General features: G+C 46.7%; 1 protein-coding gene across 3 annotated transcripts in view; it reads right to left on the bottom strand.

Moving 5' to 3' along the window:
- Nucleotides 1-6,268: 6,268 nt before the first annotated feature.
- Nucleotides 6,269-17,682, bottom strand: part of PIK3AP1 (phosphoinositide-3-kinase adaptor protein 1) — a 91,633-nt gene continuing 80,219 nt past the window's right edge. For all 3 annotated transcript variants that reach the window (XM_053305757.1, XM_053305759.1, XM_053305758.1), the window contains 4 exons: nt 16,317-16,472; nt 15,581-15,651; nt 13,372-13,487; nt 6,269-9,916 (listed from right to left, as the gene is read on the bottom strand). In XM_053305757.1, coding sequence (XP_053161732.1) covers nt 9,850-9,916; nt 13,372-13,487; nt 15,581-15,651; nt 16,317-16,472 — 410 coding nt within the window. In that variant the 3' untranslated portion in view covers nt 6,269-9,849. The remainder of the gene's footprint in view (nt 9,917-13,371; nt 13,488-15,580; nt 15,652-16,316; nt 16,473-17,682) is intronic.

The following is a 17,682-nucleotide window of genomic DNA, read 5'->3' as shown; positions in this document are numbered from 1 at the left end:
TGGCTGACATACTGCGCAATGCCTTGTAATGGAACGTGTGCATAGTTGCGTGAGAGTGCAGTTGTGCAAAACACAAGAATTGCACAAATGCAGTTACATGGCAGAAGGCCATTAATTCCAATGGCCATTCATCGCACAACTGCATTTGCACAATTGTTGCATTTTGTGCTTATGCAACTGCACACACATTCCATTACAAGGCAGGTGGAATATTGCACGGTATTTCAGCCGCTGTAATTATAGACAACTCATCACACATGGTAACTTTTGGCTCTGGGTGTGAATGCATTAAAAAGTACATCTAGACAGCAAAACAGTGCTCAGATGGGTATCACGGTGTGGCTAAAGATACACATCGGCATAACTGATGACCATGGAAGGCTTTGTACACACCTCTCTTTCTGGATCAGGGCCATCGACTTTTAAGGGTTGTGCCATTCCTCACCCTCATTCATAGTGAAATGTAAATGTCCATGAGTTACTGCGAGCAATGACGTGACTTTTAAAGCACAATCCTGTGCATGTTTATTTAAAAGTATGTCCAGAGTTGTAGGGAGTCCCCCAGCGGCCCAGGGACAAAGTTCTTTTGAGGGGTCCCCATGCCAGCACCAAAGCCACACCCCCTATTTTCCAGCCTCGCCACTGCACTTCCCCCTCTAAATTTATCTGTGGGTGGGCTTCTCAGTGCTCTGGCTTCTCTCCCTGCTAGCGCTGTGTGGGTTGGACTGTGATGCAGGGGGAGGGGGCTGCTTTCGTGCCCATTTGTAGGCATCTGCTTGGCCCCCGCCGGGGGCTGACCCCTGTGCATTTCGGCCAAAGCAGACCCCTGGGTGGGGCATGCTCCTCCCATGGATTGGTGGGGAGTGCTTCTCTTCTTCCATCACTATCCCTACAGATGTGCCTTGCTCTGGGCTCTTCCTAGTTCTCAGCGCTGCCGCTCAGTTATGGAAGGAAAAGGGGGGAATGTATCACACACACCCATTTTAGCCGTCCTGTCTAACCTCCCCCTACCAAGCAGCTGAGTATCCGTTCTGTTGTCCTTTTGTATTTCCCTCCCAGCCCCACTTGCTGCAGGGAAGAAAAGCCTGGCTTGGCTATTCTAGGACAGCTCAGCCTGGCTGGGAAAGCAAAGCAAGCATCGCTGTCTCTCTCCCAGGCAGCCAGAGATGCTCCAGAGAGCAGGAGCTGCGTTTACACACACGGCAGGCTACTGGTGTCCTGGGGAAGGAGAGCCAGCCGGGGGAGGCGAGGGGAGTGGCAGGGTGCTTGGTGAGGGACACTTACCGAGGCAGTGTCCAGATGGCACAGCATGCAACACTCCCCCTACTCAATGGGGAGGCCTGTGTGCCGGCCACGGAGGGGGAAGGGGCCCCCGCCGCCACCACTGCCAACAACATCAAGGGGAAATAGGAAATGGCAGAGCAGGGATGCACAGGAGCAGGATGGTGGGGCCCTTGTGGGCCCCTTGACTCTCCGGGCCCAGGGACATTTGTACCCCCTCATCCAATGGACGCTATGCCCATAAGTATGTCCCACTGTGCTCAGTGGGGTTTATTCCCAGAAAAGTGAACTTGGATTCCAGATTCAGGCATTTAATTGTAATGTAGTACGTTAATTGTAATTTGTCATCTCTTTGTACAGTTTGTTGTATACATTTCTCTGGAATTGTAATATAAGAGTTGCAAAAAAATTCTGAATGGATATGGGGAAAGGGAGGTGGAAGCTATTTAAAACCCCTATACCAACATTCGACTAGAAACAGTAACTCACTCACATGCTGCATTCCAACCAATTTCACCTCAGAATATGGTGGGACCTGGAAGAGGGCCTCCTCACAGGATAGCAATGGTAGAGCGGACGGGTGCCGAGTAAGGTGGTCCTTTGCCTTCAAGAGGCAAAGTAAGTCACAGGAGGCTCAGGATGAGACTGGATTGCAGGTTAGGGCTGGAGCCAGAGTTGGAGGCAGGAGAGGCCAGAGGAAGCTGCAGGCTGGAAATCAGAGCGCAAAGCAGGAGATGGGGCTCGGAGGCTGAAGCAAGGGCCAAGACGGAAAGCAGAAGCAGAGGGCTGGAGCAAAAACCTGGAGCTGGGTCTGCAATGAACTCCCAGTTCCGAGCTGTTGCATAGGTGAAAACGAGGCTGAGGCTGAAGCATGAATATAGTGGCGGCAACCCAGCCCTTCCTAATTCTAGCTCAGTCCCCATCTAGGGCATGCACCAGAGCTTGTTTCCTCCTTCCAATTAGGCCCACTGGAAAGGAACCCCTGGGCAACCAGGTGACCCCATCACTGCTATTTCTGGAGTGCTATTCTAATTTGTTGTCATAACTGTTCCTGGAGCCCTAGGCATGATGGAGGAGAGTCCAGAGCTGGAGCAGGGGTCTAGGTTTGACTGCTGGGTCGCCCAAGACACCACACTCCTCAGAAAGAATGTCTGCAAAAGGGCCAAGCTCCAGCTTGGTAGTAACCATAGGATCCTCAGTGCTGAAAAGGAGAAGACCACGTCATGGTCCAAGAGCAAGTATGGCTGGATCCTGACAGTAAGTACTCTGGGCCCAAATGAGGACTGATAACTTTGGAAAGGAATCATATTGTGTGAGCAGCACAGAAGGCAGCTAGTTATTTCAAAACCAATAAGGGATAAGAGTCAGTACTCCATGGGGGTGTATGTATTAAAGATATGCATCAAGCATGCTTTCCCTCCTACCACTGCTTGTTTCTTAATCTTCCTTTCTCACATATCTATTAGGCTTGTGCAAACAGGTTCGATGTCGAATAGGTTCAACCTGTGCAGTTCTAGAATCAGATATCAAACTGAACCCTCCCCCCCCACCGATTCAGTTTGCTACCGGACCCCCTGGCCATTTTGGGGGGGGTGGGGTTCGTGACTTTACAAAAATAGCCATGACCCAGCCACGTAAAGGCCCATTTGGCATGGGCAACAGAGGACAGGCCCAAAACAGGCTGAAGACCACCCAAACCGGGTGATTTGTACATAAATGGAGGCTGACATGGGGGAGGGGGAACTTCTGGAGACACCCCCCACCCCCCACCCCATGGCTGAATCTAAGCCCCTGGACTGGGTGGCAGTAAGTAAAATCTAATTTTTAAAAAGTTTTTTTTAAATTTAATCTCACGAACCCCCGCAAACTGAACCAAACCAAGGAGGGTGTTCGGGGGTGGTGGTGATTGGCCAGACCTGCTGCCATCTCCAGGAACAGCTATAGCTAGTGTACCAGCCAAAGCTTGGCCTCAGCCACCAGCATTGTTACCCCAAACACCAATCTGGCTGCTGCATTCTGAACCTATTGAAGTTTTCAGACTACACGCAATGGCAGCCCTATGTAGAGTGCATTGCAGAAGGCAAGCCTGGAGGTTGCCAGCTGGTGCACCATTGTTGTGAGGTTGTTCTCTTCAAGGAATCACAGTTGTCAAATCAGCCGAAGCTGATGAAAAATGCTCTTAGCTATAACATCCACCTGAGATAACTTAGACCAGGGATCCTCAACGTTGGGCCCCCAGGTGTTATTGGACTTCAACTCCCATAATCCCCAACCAAAGGCCACTGGGGCTTGGGATTATGGGAGTTGAAGTCCACTAACATCTGGGGGCCCAACATTGAGGATCCCTGCCTTAGACCAATTAAAGGGTTTCCCCAGTGACAGATTTGTAAGGTTCGAGTGTTCTGTCAATAAGGGTCTTGTACTCCATGTGTATTGGTAGCTTTCCAGCTGCTATGTGCTTCCCTAAGAGTCCAACATACAGTGGCCGGGCTCAGACATACAGGATAACTGCAGTTAATCATGGCTGGAGTTACAATTCCCAACTCTAATTTATGCTGCAGAAGTTCAACAAACTGTGGCCAGCCAAACTGGAGTTGAAGGAGAGAGGAGCCCCTCCCTGCTGCTTGGCCTCCCAGCCCAATCCCAGCCAGCTCCATGGCCAGACTGTGGGCAAAGCATCACCAGGGTGACTGTGATTGGCTATGATCTTGAATGGGCATGCTGAGCATGATCATGCAATTTCAGAGTGCTCCACCTGTCCTTGGCAGGGAAAGGGCATTGAAAGCCCTTTAAATGCCTGGCAGTTCCATTGCGGCTTCTGTCAGTGATGGTAATGCTGCCCCCCCCCCACAAGTGGACACCCACACTGAAAGCACCACACAAACTCAAATTTCCGGGGGGATTGGGGGCTGGGGAGAGGTTGGGGCCCGCTTTCAGTGTGGGAGACGAGGGGAAATCCCACATTAGCTAGAATGGGATGTGCAAATGGGGGAGAGCAAAGGATGCTTGGGGGAGGGATGTCTGTCTGACCCTAATCTGGGAAGATGTTGTGAGAGGTGGCCCCAGCAGAGCAGTCCATCCAGACCCCAGTGCATTCCTTCCATCCATCAGCTTGCTGCCAGGTGGGCTGGCAGTCTCATGAGATGACCAGTCTACAGGGGATGTGGACTGGGGTTTTTTTGCTCGTAAAAGGACAAATCCCCGCCTGTCTACTGCGAGTCACAAAAATAGTCAGCCCATTTCACCACCAGGGAATTCACCAGGGCCCCCCAACTCTCTTAGTTAAAAAATTGGGGGGGGCACACTACCTCCCTCTCCCCAAATCCCTCTGAAGCCTTGCACATACCCGAGAGGACATCCTGACACTCCATGTGCCATAGCCTGGCTGTGTGCACAGCCATAGCGTGGACCAACCGGACAGCACATTTACACACATTTAAAAATCTGGGGTCCGTTCCATCTGTGCGCCATATGCAGATAAGCAGGCATGAGGAATCATGGGAGAGGGCAGTTTCCTCTGCTCCGCCAACCCCAGGGCAGCTGGGTCGACTTCAGGGGCCGCATGTGAGAGTGTACCTGTTCAACGATGCGGATGGCCAGGCCTTGTTTCCGAGGCACCTCAGCCACTGTCCCCTGGAGCAGGAGATCAGTCTCAGTGATACCTGCCCAATGCTTCCCAACACACAGCAACACAGCTCTACTTTGGAGCACCCATGATCTGACACTTATGAGCAGGCGCAGTCCGTGTGGGCTTGGGTAGCCACCCTCATAGGAACATAGGAAACTGCCATATACTGAGTCAGACCATTGGTCTATCTAGCTCAGTATTGTCTTCACAGACTGGCAGTGGCTTCTCCAAGGTTGCAGGCAGGAATCTCTCAGCCCTATCTTGGAAAAGCCAGAGAGGGAACTTGAAACCACCTGCTCTTCTCAGAGCGGCTTCATCCCCTGAGGGGAATATCTTGCAGTGCTCACACATCAAGTCTCCCATTCATATGCAACCAGGGCAGACCCTGCTTAGCTATGTGGACAAGTCATGCTTGCTACCACAAGACCAGCTCTCCTCTCCCTCATCACAGAGGAAGTATCATTCCAATAACTTGAGGGATTCTTATCCTGCTGGCCCCGCTCATGAATAAGCCAGGGTTGTAACCCCCCCCCCCCCGCCCCAGGAAAGTGGCTGGGCCCCACTTCCCCACTCTTTCTTTGTCAAGAATAGAACAGATTCCCCCCCAACCCCTCCTCCCCTGTGCAGACCTCTGCATGCACCCAGAGAACATCTAGATGCTCCATGTGTCATTGCCCAGATGGAAGCAGAACCCGGTTTGCCTAGAACCCGTCTGCAGTCCCCAAGAGCAGTCTCCAGGATAGCCCTCCCCGAGCCTCATCTGCACCCAGCAACCTGGCTCTATTCAGCACCCCCATGGCTGACATTCTCACGAGGCAGGTGTTGTTGGGAAAATGAGATGTCTTGTCCTCTTGACTCAGTTATGCTTTTTCTGGACAGTGTGGGCACAGGGGTTGGGCATGGACCTTTAAACCAATTCAAAATTCCCAGGCTGCATTCGACTTGATGCCATATGCAGATGTCCCGGCACAGGGGTTCCCGGGAGAGGAGAGCCCCAGTTTCTAGATGCCCCAGGACAGTGGGTTTGCCCTTCAGGGCCACAGGCAGTGGGGCACACCCACACATGGGCGTGCAGGCTGGTAGGGTGGAAGGTTTGACAGAAGCTTGGTGGCAGTTACCAAGTCCAGGACAGCACTTGCCCAAGTGCCCATCCATGCAGCTTCTCTGCATAGAGCATCCTGCCTCACTTCCCTTAGTCTGCCACTCTCATGAGAGAGCACTCTGTGGGATAATGGGGCACTTTGCAGCTTACAACATGACAAAACACGAGTAGAGAGAATGCCACCCAACAAAGCCAGCCTAATTAGCTAGCTGCAGGCAGCACTCAAAATCTGTATAACCAGAACTCAACCAGCAGGAAGTTTTTACAGCAATTCTTTTATTATAACAAAATTGGTCCATAGACAATAGAATTCTGCTCCAAACAGTATCTGAAACATAACTATAATTTCTGCAGGAAAAGTCTCTAATCTTAAATAAATTTGAAACAATGCAAGTGGAGACCATAACTCATCCAGCAGGTATAAGGCAGAGTTCTTGTGCCCTGGATTGGTTGGCACCAATGACCAATCCCTCTTTTATCTTAGTTCCTCAGCAGCTGCAGCAGCGGCTAGTCCGAATGTCCAAGGGTGGGGCGGGGGGAGTGAAACATGACACACCTGCTTCAGGTTCCTGGCAGCTCCATTGCTCTTCTCTCTCTCATTCTGCCCCACCCTGCAGTTAACAAGAGCTGCACTGCTGGCAGGCTTGCCATTAATCAGATAGAACTGTGTGGGCTGGTTAATCATTGGCACAGCTCTACCTGATGAATAGCCAGCCTGCAAGCAGCACTGATCTCATTTACTCCAGGGTGGGGCGGAATTCGAGTTGCCAACACTGAGTTGGCCAAAATCAGGACACAAATCGGGTGGGGGAAGGGAGTCAAGAGTGGGGTCTGGTTTCTTTTAGTACCTTCAGTCTGCGTGCGCCCACCTGTCAAAACCATGGCAGGCAGCGGGTGGATCGGAGTCGGCTGCGGGCGGCAGGCAGCTGAGCAGGGCAGGCACAGGCACAGACTCACTTGGACAGCGATGAGGAAGCTCCTCCCTGGGCCCCGCCTTCCTCCCAATGACAAGAGCCGACTTCAGGCGGCCTCTGCACATGCGCATGTGTACACCGAGGCTGCTCTGCCTCATTTGGAAGGAAGGCTGGAATGAGGGAGGAGCTCTTTTGTCACTGAGTGAGTCTGTCTGCCTCTGCCTGCCCTGCTCAGCTGCTCCCAGCTCGCTCAGCCACCTGCAGCCCACCGCTGCCCGTCGCGCCCACCTGCTGCCTGCCATGGTTTTGACAGGTGGGTGCCACTGCCAAGCTCTCGTTGCCATCCCCGCTGTGCACGCCCAAAAAGTTTAAATTAAAAACAAAAATGGTAAAGATGTGGGAGAAATTGTGTCCCACACAGGACAATAATTTATCCCCAGAAATGTGGGACAGATGGCAACCCCAGGCGGAATGAGAGGGAGGAGCAACTGAGTTGCCAGGAACCAGATGCAGCTGTGTCCCCTTCAGCACCCCACCCCCACTCGTTAGGATGGGGCATTCCTAAACAGCTGTGAAACTGAAAGGTCCTCAAACATCCTGAATTCAAGCCTCCCTCCAAAACTCACTCTTTCTGGCCCCTCATTTCGCCATTGGCTATGCGTTTGGTTAAGTACATGGCAATCTTCATGCAATCATAAGGATATGGCCCACTACTGCATCTGACAATCTTTGCTGTGTATCTAAGCCTGTATCGAAGGAACTGGGATATTAATGCAACCCTGACCTATTCCTGAGAGGAAAAGGACAATTCTGATGCTTTTTGAAAATAATTAGAAAAAGGCAGTAGCTCTTTGAGCTCCTTTTCTAGGTCAGTGTAAGATGGCAGTTATACAGTCACTCCAACAAAATGGGAGTCCTCTGCCAGGAGACATGCAACTTAGGAACATAAAAAGCTACCTTACACCAAATCAGACCACTAGTCCATCTAGCTCAGTATTGTCTACACTGACTGGCAGCAGCTCTCCAAGGTTTCAGGCAGGAGTCTTTCTCAGCCCTATCTGGAGATGCTGCCAGGGATTGAACCTGGGACACTCGACCAGAAATATGGCCCCATCCCTAAAGGGAATACCTCTATGCCAAAGTCATACTTCCCTTTTCCATGTAGATTGTTCTCAAGCAAATTTGATAGAGAAGGATGTACCAGACACAGGTTTCTTTTCAACTTGAGTTTAGGCATTTGTTGTCAGAACAGACTCTGGAAGATATATTATCTGATATGGGCACAGGGTAGGGAGGAAAGATGTTTGGTGCATGATCCACTTCTCCCACTTTAACTTCAGGACTCTTTCCAGCTGTCATATGCTTCCCCAAGAGGTCCCACTGACAGTTTAGGAATATAGGCCTTAAAACTTACTGTCTCTCTACTTTCTCTTTGCCACCATATTGTCACAAGCCTCACCCTCACTAGTGAAACGGAGTCTGACCAGGAAGAGGCAGAGCCATCTCTGGACAAATCCGGGCCCTGATATCCAAAGCATATGGAAATCCCAGAATGTGGCCTAAGGAGACAGGACCTTCACAAGACTCAGCCCTGGCCCCAGCAATGGCCCAGAAGCCCCTGTGGGAGTCCCAGGAGGGAGGTTAATCCTGAGGAGGGACAAGAACCAGATCTGGCCTCAAGTCCCAACACCAGACTGAAGCTAGGGGAAGCCCCAGAAATGGGGCCCCTTGTGACGATACCAGAGGTACCTCGGAGCTTGAGACCCTGGGGAGCCAGCCCCTCCTCCTCCATCACCCTCTCCAATATTAGTGCATCAGCACCAGCAGCAGAGGCAATATCAATTAGAAAGGAGTGTCAGGCTTTAAGCCCCTTGAAGTAGGTTACTCTCTCAGTAGGGAGACAGAGCCCAGTAGGGGCAGATTGGACTCAGGGGTATATCAGGGCTCAGTCTGCCTTTGCTGCTGTTGGGTCAACATATTCCATGGCTCTGTCCATGATGCTGCCTGAATCTTGCATTGTAGCCTGAACTGTGCTCTGCTGCCTTGCTTGACTGCTTTTGTCAACCATCAGACCCGAAGGGCTCTGGGGTACAGGACAGGACACACACGCTCCCTGCAAACAGGAATTCTTCAAAAGTTATGTTTGTTACATACTTGTACTGAAAACATGCGATAATCATACATTATACAGAATCTGGTTTACATTCAGTTTTCTGGGTGGGTTGTGAGCATTGCCAGAGAAGCAGTACATAGGCAAGGCAAGCACTGTTACATGGAAATTCGTCCCTGTGTTTTAAGATACCAAATTTAAAGTAGGAAACACTGGTCAATGTTTCTATATTTCATTTTTATTTAAAGAACAACCTTAGGCATCAACTTGGTAGTCTGAAGTACAAAACCATAATAAAATCAGTAAACATATAGGCTGATGTCTGTATGTCTGGTGTAGTACAGTCTAGCTGCTGCAAGGACCATGGAATCCTGAATCTGCCTAACTGAAGTACAGTGTACATTTCTGCATGCATGCAGTACAATGAAGTAGCACTGAGCATTGTGTATGCAGATTAACACAAAAGAAGTTCTGCTTGTAGATCCTCCATTTTGATGTCGAGGGATTGTTGAGATGATTGTCCAACTATCCTGAGTCTGGTGTGATGAAAATTGACACATTGGCCATTTCCAAGGAAGCTCAATGTGTTGTTTCTCCTGCTGTAATCATTTAAAAAGTCACTACTGCTAGAGGACTAACTTGGTGTCCTTTAAGTCTTTGGTTTTACAATAACCTTCTGTGCCAACAGGATTCATTTGAGAAGAGTAGTGGAAAGGGGAAGGAATTTTGTGCTGAACATACTTACATCTTTACTATTGAAAAGTCAATAAAAACCATGAATTTCCTTATTTAAAATATTCACTATCCCAAAGATTTAGCGCGGCATTTCACGACCTCTTGGGGGTACAGGTGGAGGATGGAAGTTGTCATTACTCAGTGGCCTGCATTAAAACATTGAAAAGCAAAGCATAAGAGCAGCTTTGGAATAGTACACAACATATGTTCAACTTCAAAGATGGAAAAACAACAGAATGTCTTGGTGTCTTCAGTTTTATGTCTTCCACCAACTCAAAATTGAAACAGAAACACATTAAATAGCTATCCAAAAGTCAGACCTTGACAATGGTTTCAAATTGAACTTCCCCAAAATGAGGAGTTCTGAAGTAATGTCTTTCATGAAAGTGTATAAGGAATTAGTACAATTAATTTATTTAATAGTACTAACTAGTACCAGATGGCACTTTACAAAGTAACTCATCAGAAACACAGGTCTTTGCGCCAAGGTGCATACATCGTGACATAGGTGAAAAAGATAGAATGTGAAAGACAATCAAAATGAGAAGTATTTAAACTTCATTTTCATTTAGGATGGGAATTAAAGGGTTAAGCAAAAAGATTACAGAAAAGGTGGTTTTGAGAAGGGTTTGAAGCAAGGGGATTAAAATTGCTCTTTCTTTCAAAACTGGTTTCCTGGGAGTTTATTTTTAAATTATTACTAAAGTTTCTGTCTTGCTGAAGAGTTGAAGTAGCTTACAACAAACAGTTCTGCTTTACACCATTAAAACAACAAATGCCACTCAATGTAATAGCAGCACTAAGCCAGCATGCACTTTACTACATCCATCACTTCAGCTGCAGCAAACAGCCCTGCCTTCCAGAAAGTTTGTACACGTCTCCTTATTGAGTTTGAATCTTTGTAAACTGCCTTGTGAGACCTTTGCCCATAGAAGACAAGGTTAAACAAATATCTTAAAGGAAGAGGAGTTGTGTATCAATTGTTACGTTGTCATGTGTTTCATTCTTCTGTGTCAGGATTCCACTGAGATCCCAAAGTGGATTCAGAGGCTCAGACTTGCTAGCAGTTCATCTCTTCTGAGTCTGATATATGAGTTTGTCATAACCAGAAAACTATGAGCCAGCATGGCATAGTGGTTAGAGTGGTGGACTAGGACCAGGAAGTAAAGTGTGCTGTCGAATCAGTATGGACTCCTGGTGCCCACAGAGCCCTGTGGTTTTCTGCTGGTAGAATATAGGAGGGGTTTACCATTGCCATCTCCCGTGCAGTATGAGATGATGCTTTTCAGCATCTTTCCTATATTGCTGCTGCTTGATATAGGTGTTTCCCATACCATACCAGCAGGGATTCAAACCAGCATCCTCTGGCTTGATAATCAAGTCATTTCCCTGCTGTGCCATTAGGTGAACAGGAAGACCCGAGTTCAAATTCCCATTCTACCATGAAGCTCACTGGGTGACTCTGGGCCAGCCACTTCTCTCTCAGCCTAACCTACCTCACAGGGTTGTTGTAAGGATAAACATAATCATGTTTATGTTTATACCGCTATAGAGCAGTATATAAATGTAAGTGCTATGTACACCGCTCTGGGCTCCTTGGAAGAAGAGCAAGACATAAATGCAAGCAAGCAAGCAAGCAAATAAAAGAAAGAAAGAAAGAAAGAAAGAAAGAAAGAAAGAAAGAAAGAAAGCATTTCCAAAGAATGGGCGATGGCCACCACGGCCAAATATTTATATATTGTTTTTCAACAGTTTACAAAGCAGTTTACATAGAAAAATATAAAGATGGGTCCCTGCCCCCAAAGGGCTCACAATCTAAAAAGAAACACAAGATAGACACCAGATACAGCCATTGGAGGGATGCTGTGCTGGGGCTGGGTACGGCCAGTTGTTCTCCCCTTGCTCAGTAAAGAGAATCACCACTTTAACAAGTTGCTCTGGTAAGAACTCATCAGCCTACCTTCCTTTCACTGTCTCTACATCTAGACTAAATTTGGTGCAAATGGAGGTCCACAAGTTAGATCTCCTGTACCACAAATGTTCATGTGTCCACCATCTTGGATCAGGGTGGATGTCGTCATTACAAACTGCACCATTGACGGGTCCCTGTGTGTCATTCACTACAGCTGTTCCAAATTTGATTCAAATCGGTTATACAGTTCTCAGGCTAGTGCACTTGTGCCTCCAAAGTTTACGTGTCCACCATCTTGAATTGAGGTGGATGACATTGTCACGATCTTTGCCACTGAGGTGTCCCTATGTGTCCCTACAGCTGCAGCAAATTTGGTTCAAATCGGTTAAGCGGTTCTCAAGTTAGCCCACTTGCACCTCAAGAGTTTATGTGTCCGCCATCTTGAATCAGTGTGGATGACATCATTACAAGCTATGCCATTGAGGTGTCCATGTGTGTCACTCACTGCAACTGTACCCAATTTGGTTCAAATACCCCTGCTAGCTTGGCAAAGAGGCACCTTTTAACGTAGTAATTCTCTTTATTTAGCAGGGGGAGAGTAACTGGCTCTATCCACCCCCAGCACAGTACCTCCATTTACTGTTGCTGGTTTCTATCTTATTTTTTTTTAGATTGTGAGCTCTTTGGGGACAGGGATCCATCTTATTTATTTATTAGTTCTCTGTGTAAACCGCTCTGAGCCATTTTTGGAAGGGCGGTATAGAACTCAATCAATCAATCAATCAAATAAATAGGTTAGGCAGTCCTCAAATTAGCCTGCTTGCACCTCAGATGTTCACAAGGCGACCATCTTGAATTGGAGTGAATGACATCATCACACACCATTCCATTTGGGCATCCCTATGTACACCTACATCTGCAGCAAATTTGGTTCAAATTGGTTAGGCGGTTCACAAGTTAGCCTACTTGTGCCTCAAAAGTTTACATGTCCGCCATCTGGAACTGGGATGGATGACGTCATCTCAAACTATGCTGTTGAGGTGTCCCTATGTCTCCCTACAACTGTACCCAATTTGGTTCATATTGGTCCAGGCGTTGCGAAGTTGATGTGGTGGTGGTGGGGGCACACAAACACACACACAGAATGCCGGGTGATCTCATAAGCCTACTGAAAAGTAGGCTAAAAAGGTGCCTCTTTGCTCAGTTAGGAGGGGAAATGGCCTGCATTTAATTTGTACTTGCAAAATATTTACTTATTAAATAAATGTACATAATCTCCAATTTTTGTAGGCTAGCTAGCTTCAGGCCTGTACCTTGTAACATGGCTCATGTGAATACTGCGTTCTAGGAGTATTCCTAGAAGCCTGTTGCTTCAGCTTTATCTAAGACTTGTCTCCCCACCCCAGTCATGGATCCTGCTGTGGGTATTGGTTCAGCTTCACTGGCAACACCTTGACTGTGCCTTCCTTCAGTTCCCATGCCTGACCCAACCCCTCAGGCTGCCTTGGAGCAGGCCTAGTGGTGAATTATTGCACAGCTTGCCATTTGGCTATGGGGGAACAGCATATGCACACATACAAACACCATGCAAATGCAAATACCATAAGATTAAAGCCATGTCTAGTTTGACCTTTAATCCCCCTTGTTTTCTAAGCAAAGCTAAAATGGTAAAAGATTGCTCTACTAAACCTGCTAGCAACTCGAGGAGGTATTCTTGGAGGCCTTTCGGGTGGTGGGAAGGGTTGCTTGTCCACTTGCTGGATCATGGGGCTGACATTTCTTCTCACTTCTGGCATCTCATTATCCTATACAAAGATGTGAATGTCAAAGTGAATTTCTGCCACAACAAGAAGACCACTACCTTGAAACTATCCTCTTTGAAGTGGCACAACCACTTTCTAAGCTGCGGGGTGGGGGGGATCTCTGCATCTGACATCTTATTCCTAGTCAGACGACTTTATGCCAACTCCACAATCCAAGTTAGATACGATCCCTCAGGGGCTTTAACTGAGCATATTCCTACCACCCAAGGAGTCAGGCAAAGTTGTCTGTGGGCACCTGCACTGTTTAATTTATTTATTAATGACCTGGTCCAGGTTTTGGGAAAGGTGGATATCCATCCTCCTAAACTGGCAGATGTACGAGTACCGGCGTTGTTATATGCTGATGACACGGCGCTTTTATCTCAGTCTTGGCTTGGTTTAATGAGAATTTTGGAGGTGTTTGCCCAGTATTGTAATTCAAATAAACTTTCCATTAACTTAAATAAATCAAAGGTTCTGGTATTTTTGAATTCTAGGAAAGTTTATAAATGGAGTATCAACCAGACCAGTATAGAACAGGTCACCAAGTTCAAATACCTTGGGATTTATTTTTAATCCAATTTGAACTGGAAATTGCAGTGGCTATATGCTATTTCCCTGGCTCGTAATACACTATATGCCTTTTTGTGCTTTTTTATGGAAAAGGTGGCCAATTTATACCTATGGCCTTGTGAGTGTTTCATGCCAAGATTGTGGCTCAAATGCTCTTCGGAGTCGCTATCTGGATCCAAGGAGTCTATTTGGATATTGAATCGATCCAGTCTCGATTCCTTAGAGCAGGCATCCCGAAACTGTGGCCCTCCAGATGTTGTGGAACTACAACTTCCAGCATACCTAGCCACAAAAAAATGTGTCTAGGGATGCTGGGAGTTGTAGTTCAGCAACATCTGGAGGGCCGCAGTTTCGGGATGCCTGCCTTAGAGCTATCTTTAGAGTCCCCAAATGTGTCTCTTACGCTGCATTATGTTTGGAGACCGGTTCCTATCCGATCTCCTGTTTAGCTTGGGAGGCCTCATTGACACTCTGGCTTAAACTTTGTTTGGACCCTCAGCGACCTTCATATGTCCAATATATGTGGAGAGACACCTTCCCTAATCCATGGTTGACTGTTGTCACTAATAAAATGATGGGCATGGGGCTTTCTCCCTCTTACATTTCCCCCCGAGATTTGCAAAGGTGAAGGCTATTGTCATTCAGCACCTAAAGGACATTGAGTACCAATGCCTAGTTGACCTTAGAAATAAATGTTGTTCCCCTTTACATCTTGGTATTCTCTTCCAGCTGGGAACCAGGCTGCTAGATATCTAACCACGCTCCATTTTGCTAAATTTAGGTCAGCCTTTGCTAGGGCTAGGCTGAATGTACTACCTTTGGCCTTGCTTCAAAGGAGGTTCTCTAAAGAACCTCCTGTTTCGGGGTTATGTCCATGTGGGGAGGGTAGCTTGGAAACAGTCACTAATATTCCTCTATACTGCTCCCTTTACCGTGATCCTAGGAGTGAATTACTGTATCCATTACCTGGTAGGCCTGATTCCTTCTATCTTAACTACTGCTTGGCTGTTACTAACGATGAAGTCACCAAAGTGGTAGCCAAATTTACTTATGGAGCGATGAGACAGACATCCCGCCACGGTCTTTTATAGGTTTGATTTTATGGTCGTTTTAGTTTTATCTGTATATGTATTGTTATATTTACTCTATTTACTGTAATTCTGAATGGTTGTGTTATTGTCACTTTTGTTTCTGTTTGGCCTATGGCTGCAATAAAAGAACTAACCAACTAACTAAGCCTTTTATAGACACTACAGTTCCATTTACTGCTATCAATTAACTCTTCAAGTTACTGCTTTATCAGTTTCTATCCTGTCTGTCTTGGATTTGATGTCTACGAGATGGAAGATACTTCTTGTGTTCTGTACATCCCCTATACATAGTAGTATATTTGTATAGTATTAGTTCAGAGAAACTACATCTTATTTTAGAGAAACCTAGATGAGATAAACTATTTGTAAATGGATTAGTTCAAAGAATTGCCAAAGTTTGCTAGAAAGAAAATTTGCATTTAGAAAAGTTACCTCATTGTCTCCATCCATCCCACTGCTGATGCTCAGTATACTTCGTGTACTGGATCGGTTACTTGAACTACCTGGTTAGGTGAGAAAACAAGTCCAGCAATTGCTGTCAAGCATTTTATAAATGGGGCCCACTAGCTAAGTTTTCCTTTTGAAAAACCACCTGTCAGTTTCATTTCCTTGCCATGAAACCACCTCTCCCCTTAGTCCTATAAATTTTGAATTTATAAGCATATAAGTAATTATAAATTAATTAAAACATATAAGTAATAAGCAAGCATATGCAAATTTGTTTACTTGGCATAATATCAAGAGTTTACATAAATCAGCTTTATTTGCGGTAATATTTACGAATGCTCCCTAATTTATTCTGTGTCTGCTAGTCATTATGGTGGTGGGCTGTGTGGCTATACACAAAGAATACTTGCGGGGCATTTGAAGCCCTGCTTTCCAACTATTTGAATCCTCTCCAGACCAAAGCATTGCCAGACTTTTGCACTCATCTACAAAGCTTTAAGTAAGATGAGGTAGAAATGCTTGACTTAAAAAAAAGGGGTGGGGTGGACAGAGATGCTGAATTCTATGTCTAATACCAAATGTTGCCCTTGTGAATTATTGAACACACACAAACTTAGTGACAGGTTCAATGAGGCCCAGTAATATGCAGCATGGGTGGGAATGCCACCCACACCCTGCCATTCTAAAACATCATCAATCAGCTTTCCAGTTGCTTGCCTACTTGCAGTGCTTGATGTGCTTTCCGATTTCCAGTCCCCTCGCTTTATCTCTTTACTTGCTGGGAAGAAATTTTTCCGGGGGCTAGATTCATACACACTGCATTCTGGTTTCTTGGGAACATTCTGGAAATGTCCAGTAGGCACAGAGATTTCCAAGTCTAGGAAGAAAAAGCAATGATTTGATAGTCATTTACTAAGATGGCCCTTGTTTTGTTACCATCTGCAGGACAAAACTTTTGAGGTTATACCATTTAATCTTTGAAGGCACAAATTTAAATTTAAACTTTGAAGTGCTGGACTAGGACCAGGGAGATCCAAGTTCAAATCCCCATTCAACCATGAGACTTGCTGGGTGACTCCAGGCCAGTCTCTCAGCCTAACCTACTTCACAGGGTTGTTGTGAGGAGAAACTTAAGTATATAGTACCTCACTCTGGGCTCCTTGGAGGAAGAGCGGGATATACAATGTAAAAACAAAAAAAGCCTCCCCCCCCAATACCATTTGTCACCTACTATATCTCTATCTGCAGCTAAGATTGCAAATGGGCACAATTGTTTATGTCCCCAAACCAACTGCCCCTCCTATACTTTGGAAATAAAGCCATGAACAGGTTTGCTTTGGCTTTCTTTTGAGAGCCTTGCCTCCTCTGTGTGCCACCATTGATGCCAAGCAAATATCCTTGAGCAGTGCAATTGGCCAAACTTGCACTCTGAGCTTTTACAGCATAGTGGTGACAATGGCCACTGCTACACCCCAATGCCCAGTCTAGTCTCTGTTCATCAGTGCACTGCTACAAATAAAGGCACCGTACCAGCTTAGATGGAAGTGCTCCATTTAGTGAGCAGTGATGCCAGTGAAGAACATAATGTTGGCCAAGAGATGGAAGCTATATTCATTTGGTGTGAGGGCACTCTTGAAGGGTTTTGTTGGAAGGGAGCCCCAATTATAACGGAGCCAGCGCGAGCAGTAAAAGCTGAGCCCATTAAAGAATAGCTTGAGAAATTGTTTAAGATCCAAAAGTAGGTAAGCTTTAATAAGGAACTTACATTCTTGGATAGAAAGCCTATATGACTGAGCTCTCTGTCTTCACAGTATAGAGAGAAAGAGGGAAGCTGCATGGGCTAATAGAGTCTGCAGCAGAGCAGAGTCAACAGGCAGTCTGGGAGCAAGGAAGGTGGAGGGATCAGTCTACCAATCAGAGAAAGCCAGATCAGAGAGACAAGAAGAGTGAAATAAAGAGGAAGATCCTTCCTCACTGTCACTAGTACTACTCCTACTGCTTCTAATGGCCACTGAAGGCATCTCCAACAGGTTTATATAGGCAGAGTGAGATGTTCCTGCCTTCCAGGAACCTGGAGTTGTTGGTTT

The sequence above is a fragment of the Hemicordylus capensis genome, chromosome 3 (assembly GCF_027244095.1).
Source record: "Hemicordylus capensis ecotype Gifberg chromosome 3, rHemCap1.1.pri, whole genome shotgun sequence".
Lineage (NCBI taxonomy): Eukaryota > Metazoa > Chordata > Lepidosauria > Squamata > Cordylidae > Hemicordylus > Hemicordylus capensis.
The sequence above is the reverse complement of the archived record's forward strand: the minus strand, read 5'-3'. Positions and strand labels throughout refer to the sequence as shown.